Source organism: Gekko japonicus, unplaced genomic scaffold, assembly GCF_001447785.1.
Source record: "Gekko japonicus isolate JY-2015 unplaced genomic scaffold, Gekko_japonicus_V1.1 scaffold97, whole genome shotgun sequence".
Lineage (NCBI taxonomy): Eukaryota > Metazoa > Chordata > Lepidosauria > Squamata > Gekkonidae > Gekko > Gekko japonicus.
Window position 1 is genome coordinate 451,138 of NW_015170278.1, and position 9,863 is coordinate 461,000.

Sequence of the window (9,863 nt, forward strand, 5' to 3'; positions counted from 1 at the left end):
AAGGTCAGGAAAGGAAAGAAACAGCGCTCTGTTTAGCTTTAAAGAAGCTCATCTTTGCATAGGTATGGCACCCTTTCATGGTGGAAGGTTATGCTGTTGCAAAAAAGGCCAGCACACAGCAATGATAAAGATCTTCTTACTGTCTCTGTCTCAAGAATATCATGCTGAAAGTCAACATGCTAACATGCTGTTCCACCAAAGCTACTAAACCACATTAGATCCACCAATCATAATTTAAAAATAACGTTGTGACCCCCATAAGTGTCGCGCAATGCGTTCCCAGTTGAACCGGACATTTAAGAAGCTGCAGCACACTCTAGCAGAGTTCCATTCACCAGCCACTCCCAATAGCACACCACATAACACAGTCCAGTGGTAACTATTTACAAGAAGTTTATTTACAGATATATACAGCTCTCGGACAGCATGCTTCGCCAGCATTCATAAATACAGGGGAGAACACTGAGCATAAGCACTCTGTACATTTATACATAGCACAGCCAATCAGCACTGTGCTTAGTCATGGTGACTTAGGCTTTGCCCAGACATGTTCAAACTGGATGAGTCTGGTACTGCACCTCATGACAATCACATGACAACTGTCAGTTAGATCAGGAACATCTAACATCTGAAGCTTGCTATATTGACATGTTATATCAGTTGTATTTAAACAGTGTCAGTGGCATGGATCAAACCACACAGTTCTTCTTGTGGACCAGCATTTCTGCTTGCAAATAGGGTTGCCAACTTCAGGTTTGGTTTGATTTGATTTATTAGATTTCTACCCTGCCCTCCCAGCCTAGGCCAGCTCAGGGCGGCTTACATAAAAACAACATAAAATTTACAGTAATATAAAATAAAATTAATTGGCATCAATTAATACAAATAACAATTCAAAGCCATAAAACATGATAAAGTGCTAGTAACGATGATTCCACAGCAGTTGTTGTTGTTAAGTTCTCTCATCTCGCAGGCGGCTCCTTGATCTTCTTAGATTGTCTTAGGCGGTTAGCTCAGGCTATAGTTAAAGTCCCAGGGGAAACAGGGCTCTCCGACCATAGGCTTTGAGTTGTTAGTAGTGTCAGCGGCTCCAAAAGCCTGGTGGAAGAGCTCTGTTTTACAGGCCCTGTGGAACTGTAAAAGATCCCGCAGGGCCGTGGTCTCTTCCGGGAGCTCATTCCACCAGAGTGGAGCCACCACTGAGAAAGCCCTGGCCCTGGTTGTTGCTAGTCTGGCCTCCTTGAGACTCGGGAGGGCCAGCCGATTCCCGGGCCCCTGATCGCAGCGCTCTCTAGGGGAAAATGTGGGGAAAGGTAGTCCCTCAGGTATATAGGTCCCTGGCCATATAGGGCTTTAAAGATAAGAACCAGCACCTTGAAATGAATCCAGTATGCTATAGGCAGCCAGTGCAATGTCTTTAGCACAGACTGGATGTGCTCCCGAATAGGGAACCCTATCAAAAGCCTGGCCGTGGCATTTTGCACCAGCTGCAGCTTTCACATTTTGGAAATTCCTGGAGCTTTGGAGGTAGTCCTTGGGGAGAGCAGGGTTTGGGGAGGGACAGCAATAATACCATAGACCTTACTCTCCAGGGTGGCCATTTCCTTCAGGGGAACAAATCTCTGTAGCCTGCAGATCAGTTGTAATTCTGGGAGTTCTCCAGATGGCACCTGGAAATTGGCGACCACATTTGCAGAAGGGGAGGTGGAAATTTCCACAAATTCCCCCTTATACTATTCCTGAGGCTTTCCTGATGCGCACAAACGTTTGGGGATTCAGTGGGCTGTAGCAGTAAGGGGGGCACATGGAAAAGTCCTGGTGTGCAAAGTCTGCCAATGAATACAGTGGTACTCATTCTATGACTTGCAGAAAGCCACATCTGCAATCACCATCAACCAAAAGAGCCAGATTGCTACTGTATGCCCTACTCACTACCCAACCAAATGTATACACATATACAATAATAATAAATATATAACCATAAATGTAACCAAATAGTTTTCAGTGCAACGAAAACTAAATCCCACTGACTTATGGCATTCTGTCAGAGATGTGGAGCCAAAACCCAAAAACTGAAATGGGAAGAAAAGCTAGAGATGGCATATGAAAAAGCCACCTGTGGCTTTTGAGCAACGGAGTGAGTACAACTGTACTAATTACAAACCAGCAAGTGTGTATAAACATTTTCCATAGCTTTATGCTTATATCTAAGTTAGAAAAAACCTTTGAACGCTAATAATTCTTAGAACATATTATTCAAATCTGGCATATGAAAAAGCCACCTGTGGCTTTTGAGCAACGGAGTGAGTACAACTGTACTAATTACAAACCAGCAAGTGTGTTTAAACATTTTCCATAGCTTTATGCTTATATCTAAGTTAGAAAAAAACCTTTGAACGCTAATAATTCTTAGAACATATTATTCAAATCTGTAATCAAATATTTAATGACATGGTTAGATTTTTGTGAGCTATTTGAACCCAAATGTTAGCTACTGATCAGTACTGATAATTTCAGGGAATTTATCTGTGCTGGTCTGCAGTAGAAGAGAGCTGGTCTTTGGTCCAGCAGCATCTTAAAGACCAACAAGTTTATCAGGGTATAAGCTTTTGAGAGTCAAAGCTCCCTTGGACAGATAACTGGTAACGGGAGCTTTCACTCTCAAAATCTTATACCCTGGAAATCTTGCTAGTCACTAAGGTAGTACAGGTCAGTGTTGAGTTTGCAACAGGACATTAATTCCTTTGCTTTCTTTTTTTTAAGAACGAAAGAGTTCAAAATATTTTTGTGTCAGGAGGTGCTTAAAGCCAAGTAAAGTTTGGAAAACGGGTAAATAGAAGGAAGCCATTTTGCTGGGGGTTATGAAATGACACCCAAATACTGTGGTTTGCATGTGGATCTCCAGGGTCTGAGCCGAACTCCCCCAATGAAAGGATTCCCCATCCATTTTGAGGCTGGGAAATGCTCTGCAGGCCACGTTGCATCAGAGCTCTGTGTAGCTTTGCATCATCCCTGTTTGTTCTCGATTGTTGTACTGGAAGTCATACATTTATCCATTTATTTCCACTTCATAGCATTTGTGTTCTTCCTTTGTCGGAGCTTTTGTCCTGTGAATGCGTCTTTAACATGCAAAAGAATACCAGCAGCTTGCTTTCACTGGGCACTTATTTTTCTGTTCAGCTTTAAAAGTAGCCTTAAATATTTGGAATGCTTTCCTGATCTGCACACAAAGTAACCCTGAAATAGAATTATGCAGTGTACATTTCTTATTCTGTATGGCCAGCTTTAGTGTATCTGTTGTTGGAATATCTAAGTGTTGCCTTTTTCTTCTATTAAACACTCTTCTTATTTGTTCCTAACTTCCCCTGTTTAACAGCAGACAAACCCAGGGAACACTGAATGAATCGGATGATCCCGAGACAGGCTGTCTAACTGATAACAAGCCAACTTCTCGTCATTTCTATCCTGTCGCCTTGCTGCTTGTCAGCTCACATTTGCTGGTTGTGTGGCTTATTTTAAGTCTTGCTCTATTATTAGCCAAATATCAGTAAACTTCTGTTCCTTTCTTTTCTATGAAACACAACAGCTTAAGATTTTTTAAAAATGTGCTGTATTATTTATACATCTTCATACCTGCAGAATTTGTCCTTAAAAGCCAATGTAAACCTTTTTTTCATATTTAAAAGAAATGAAGAGAGCATACTATGCATCAAGTGGTTTAAGCTGCTTCTTACTCCTAGTAAACCTCTCTGCACTGTCATTAGTTCTAAGAAAGGCAATTTATATTAGTGACTCTGAATCAGATACGATTCTGAGTCACCAAACACGAAATTCATATTCAGGGCCAATTCATACATTTATTTGATGATTTTACCATCTCAAAGGGGACCTGTTTGCAGAAATCACCGTCTCCTCTCTGAAACACACAGATGGGCAACAAGATGTGAAAATTGCCAAGGTGGTTGGTTTGGGGTTTTTTGTTTTCGTGTTGGCCATCTAGTTGTAACCGGCTTATGGCAGCCCCATATAGGGTTTTCAAGGCAAGAGACATTCAGAAGTGGTTTGCCATTGCCTGCCTCTGTGTAGCAACCGTGGTATTCCTTACTGGATTACCATCCAAATACTAGCCAGGGCAGATCATGCTTAGCTTCCAATATCTGATGAGACTGAGCTAGATTGGGCTATCCTGCTCAGAAAAAGATTTACCACCTCAGAAAAAACGTTTTCCTTAGATGCAATAGCTTTGTAGTGTTCACACTGGGAGACCACTTGGAACACTCGCTGCATGGAGGTATTTTTATCTGTGGCGATAATCAGCCCTTAATCAATCAGAAGGTATGAGGAAGTGAGATATGACTTTGCACACACAGAGATTGAATCTAAGGTAGCATGTGTCTCCTGTTGCACTTTAGCAATCATTTGCAACTGGATTTTCCTATGTGGACTGTGTAAAAACCAGTCCAGTTGTGAATGATTGCTATAGTGCAATGATAGTATGATATCTAGCGATGGGCTAGGATGAGAGTTCTGGGGAGGTTAGTTTGAAGGACTAGTTTTCATTCAGCTCTTTGTCATTGTTACTCGCTGGTAGGGTTTTCTGTTTGAGCAGCTAAGTTCACTCTTTTTCTTTGTTGCAACTAACCCCTTTCTGTCAAGCCATTCTCTGGCACTAGATAAGTTATGTTTTGTAACAAAATTAACCTGTTTGTAATTGTTGCTTTTGCTTTCCAAAGCACATTTTATATTCCTTTGAGCAAAGTCTTGTTGGCCTCTTGATGCACCATGGTGGCTCTCGTGGCTTTTGTACTGTATGTGAACAAGCATCCTTTCTTTGTAACACAGAGAGTTGGATCAGGTGGTTAGAAAGCTGTCTTCTTTTTCTTTCATTGCAAAGCTGAACATATTGGAAACAAGACAAAGATAGACATTTCCTTTTCTAATCTATAGGGCCAGACTTAATAAAATGCCTTATCCATAGAACCTTCACATAATATGTGAAGTTTAATGTGTACAGCAGAAACAAATAAAACAATCTGGAAAAATGTTATTAAAAATTTTAAAAGCAAATATATTTCTAAAGTTATAGTAAGAATATATCATAAAGTATTTAATCAAGCCACAGTGCAAGATAAATATAAAAATCCCATGACCTACTTCTAAGGGCAATAACTGCATTGAGCCTGGCCTTGGATCTAATTTTGTAAGATGTATCATCACTTGTGGGGAGGAAAATATTGTAGAGTTGAATCTTTGTTATTTTTACTTCGATTGTTGCCAAAACTCTGCAATATACAAATAAAACATATTTATTTATTATTTGTTTCATGAAGTTGTCTTTTCCCCCCCTTTTCACCAGAGAAGGATGCCGCATAGAGAATGTACTGAAGAATGTGAAATGCAGAAAGTATGCTTTCAACATGATACAGCTGATGGCTTTCCCAAAGTACTACCGACCACCAGAGGGGACATATGGAAAAGCTGACACCTAAGCTTTTAGACAAAAAAAAATGGATCACACAGCCACGTTCATTAGCTGACACAAATTGCTTTGTCTTGTGTGTGCCTCAAATTCAGAGTGAAAGAGGAAAACTACATAGGGGCTATTTTTTGCCAAAATTGTACTGTCATTGGGGGGGGGGGAGTGATAAAGTATGGTAGATCGAGTGCTCTGAAAATTAGCTGTTTGTTTACAGAAACACAGTTCTTCATCAAAACTACACTGTGTGTCATAAGCCAGTCACAATTCAAAGTTCAGTCATTAATCAGATTGAAGACCAAGTGCCGAGACATGGGTGAATCAGTAGAGGTCACTATGAGCCTGGACGGAAGTCATGCCTTGCTCATCTCTGAGTCGATTTAGGATTGATGGCAAAGCAAAGGTGCTGCTCCGCTGTGGTACATAAGAGCATTGATACATTTTGAAAGGAATTTGAATTTTGATTACCTGCAATATACATATATATATTTTTTAAAATGGATATTACATTCTGCTCTTCTGAAGATCTCTGCAGTTTCAGCTGCATATGTTACTGTTAAAACAAAACAATTTTTGCACACTTTACCTAAAGTTTGTTTGTTCATGTATGAGTACCATAGGTCTAATCCAGAGAGGCATGATTGGAGTTCTGCTCAGACAATAGGGATTTCTTGCCTCCTTCTATCCACTGCAGCCCTTGAAAAGCCATTCCTGAGTCTTGGAGGATGCTTTGGAACAATTGGGGATGTGGTGCAGAGGTACACAGCTAGAGAGGAGTGCCTTCTGCTCATTCAAAAAGGCCTTTGGACCACAGGCAGCGCTTACAGTTGCCTTTCAGGATCCAGAGCTCAACCAGCCTCTCTCTAGTATTAGAGAGACCAGTGGAGATTCTTTTTAGTATGACAGGAATGCTTTTTTCAGTCTGGAAGGTATCACATGAAATATAAAGACAGGAGCTACTTTCCGGACAGATGGATATGCAAGTCAATGTAAACCTTGTCTGAATATCAGATTGGGGGGGGGGGGAGATTCACAGGCTGCATCCACAAATGACTGGACTATGATTGCACTATAGCAATCATTTGCAATTGGATTGTCTTGCAGACAAGTTGTTATAGTGGTTCCCAGTAAAAAATTCATCCAGGATATGCTAGTGCATAAAATTGCTACATCTGAAACAATGATATTTCATTAAAATGTGCTCTTTCTCACCATCCTTTCAATGCTAACCAGCAAAGCTGGCAGTGGTGGCTTGAGTAAGAAATGGAATTGCCTCCAACTGAAATGTTAAAAAAAATTCCACAAGCATAATGACCATAGTAGAAAAAAAAATTGCAGGCAGGCCAATAATCGGGTCTTGCAGACAGCTGTGCTCACTGGTAGGAGACTGACACACAAACTGTACAGCTGTCCTTTTCCTCATTAAGATGTGGTGTACATTTGTTTTTAAATTATACAAAAGATGCATATTTAAAGGTGATGCGCTGACCGATGTCTCTGAATTGGTGTAAGTGAAATGCTTTTTAAAATGTTTGCTCTGTGAAAACTGTTGTAAGGATGCAGAATTGTAGAGTTTTCTGAGTGAAGCATTCCCTCTAGTACTGCCATGTTTAAAAGCCATCTGGCGTTTTTTGGCTCATTTTCGTTAAGCTTACATGGATCCCACTGAATTCAATATATTTCATGCCATTGGCTCCCTCAAATGGAGTCAGTGTGTCGTCAGCTACAGTATCATACTATGCAATTTGGGACAATTTTTGTCCTATAACAAAGAAACCAACCAAAGTGTACAGAAAGATGTCAGTAAACATCTATATGTTTTTTGACAAAATATGTCTAAACTGACATATAAAGGCAGGTATAATTTGGAAATATTGAACTACGTATAATTTAGCTATTTTGGAATAATTCATAGCAGTATATGCTATTGTATTATGTCTCTGTGATGTGTATTGTAATAAAATAATAGTATCATATATACTGTAATTATACATAAAGCTCTGGCTGAAGCCAATACAACATTAAGTCAGAGAATCCTTTTTTTTTTTTTTTTGCACTAGAAATTTTAATGGCTTCGGCATTTAGTCATGCCGGCCACATGACCACGGAAACGTCTTCAGAAGTGCTGGCTCTTCGGCTTGGAAACAGAGATGAGCACTGCAACCCTAGAGTCAGATTCGACAGGCTTTCGAGCAAGGGAAGCCTATGTAACCCGGCAGCTCTTCTGCACAAGCCCCATTGAAATGAATAGGAACTGCATTTCTGTTCTACCACACATTTGTTCCAGTGGAGTGTGTGCAGGAGAATGTAGATGAAGAAGACATGCCAGCATGTTTTTTGCAATAATTATATATGGTTCACTCCTAAACTATTGGTTGGATCTATCCCATGCAATTGAGCACTTCCTCTAGCTGAAAGAGCCCTCCATTAATAGAAAAACCACTTCCATGAGCAGAATACCTTTTGATTCTATCCCAGCTTTGGATCCAACCCCTGGTGCTGCTTTAAAAAGCTGAAACTGGGATTGATACTTATAAACTGGGACTGATACCACTAAAGATCTGGGTGACTTTAAAAAAAATGTATTAGCAGTTTACCTACAGAAAGCTGTAATTCTTCAGAACTTATTACAGGTTTTACAAGGAAATAGGAGAAAATCTACAAGCAGCAGTTAAAGTCATGCATTTAGGAAACTGGCTGTGCATTTGTTAAGTATAGTGCATTTTAAATTCTGCTCCTGAAAGATGTTACTGAGTTAGCATATACAGCCGGCTGACACTTCTAAATTATTTAATACTATATAGATATTTCTGCATGCTTAAAACTACCAGTTTCTGTAGTGAATGCATTTTTACAGCACTTCCAATGCCATTAGACTTGGTCTGTCCCTTGTGCATTATTTCTTTTGCCTTTTTTTTCCAGAAAAAGGAGTGATGCATTCAAGTGTGTGCTTCCAGTTGCCCAAAGAACGCTTTAAATATTTTAGCGTACTTTAGCAGGAAGAATGGCGTGTACCTGTAGGTCAGTGTTTGTAGGAAAGCATTGTACATACTTCAAAAACTGTTTCCCTGAAGTACTGATTTTTTTTATATATTGTGTTCATCTTATGGGAGATGAGCCATCTTTCATTTTATGCTACCAGGCACTAAAAGAAGCCTGTTCTCTGAATGCAAATTTATGGATATGTAATATCCAGGTGTTATATCCACTTATAATCTAGTACTTCAAAGCAGAATTTGTTCACAAAGTCCAATAAAATGCAACATTTCAGTATTTGGGCTTCTTAAGTCATGGGAGAGCCAACTACTTTCTGAAACACAAGGAACTTTCAAAAGTAGCCGGTGGGGCAGGAGATGGGATTGCGAAAGCCACTGGGCACATGGAACCCTGTTGGCAAGGTCAAAATAGTTCTCTGACTTTGAAGTGGTCTTTCTCAGCTATCACAGGCTAAGTAAGATGCATTCATTCCCATGAGGACTGTGCAAGAGCAAAGGTCAATGAGCTGTGCCTATAATAGCATTAATCTCTACCATGAAATGTTATATTGAAAGTCCAAAGAACATACACTTTATCTAGGTTGTGGAGCAGGTGGAAAATATTTGTGATAGCTGTCCTCATCTCTAACTTCTGGCCTTGTTGCTTTTTATGCATGCTTCACTTTTTTGCATCATCATTTTGCTTATTGGTTTAGGACATTCAGTCAATTGCTGTATGGAAGCCATATTCAGTGTGCATGTGTGTGTATTTTTATTTAAATAAATATCTCCTATTTTTCATATTTCTGCCTTTCTGCGTTTGACTTTTTTTTCCCCCCATCATCAAAGAGCATGAAAGAATCTGATCCTGGGAGGGGATGAGCAGCATCCCTGCTTTCCAGAATTGAATTGAAAAATGTGTGGTCATCACTGGAAGAATGCTAAATCAAGTGATAACTTGAACATTTGAAAGAGCTGTTACAACAACAGAGCTTTCATGTCTTCTCATGTCGTTTGAAACAAAATTACCATTAATTTTCCCCAAGTTTTTTCCTAATGTTTTCCAGTTTTGATGTTTTAATTCACTTTTTTTAAAAACAACAACAACAACAACAAGTTATCCATAGCTGAAAAAATGTAACAGAACTTAAGAGTATTTTCTTTGTCACAGAATGTGTAACATATGCAAGGTGACTGTCAGTGCCATCCTCTTCTACAGCTGATTTAATAATCACCCACAAGTTCAGTAACAACTATAATAAAGATGCATCCAGGACTGCAAAATGGGGCTACTTTAAGCACAGCTGTAATGCTCCTATTGATAGTGGTAGGTAGTATTCACACATGCAAAATCATGTGCTAACCATAGTTTAGAAACCAAACCATGGATTATGTTCCACTAACAATGGCAG

The 9,863-nt window shown here is 39.6% G+C and overlaps 1 protein-coding gene across 1 annotated transcript in view; it reads left to right on the plus strand.

The window, feature by feature from the left end:
- INPP4B (inositol polyphosphate-4-phosphatase type II B) overlaps positions 1-6,512 on the plus strand; it is a 373,171-nt gene extending 366,659 nt beyond the window's left edge. Inside the window, exon 26 of the mRNA XM_015417726.1 lies at positions 5,357-6,512. Within this exon, the coding sequence (XP_015273212.1) occupies positions 5,357-5,489 (133 nt within the window). The 3' untranslated portion in view covers positions 5,490-6,512. The remainder of the gene's footprint in view (positions 1-5,356) is intronic.
- The last annotated feature ends 3,351 nt before the right edge of the window (positions 6,513-9,863 follow it).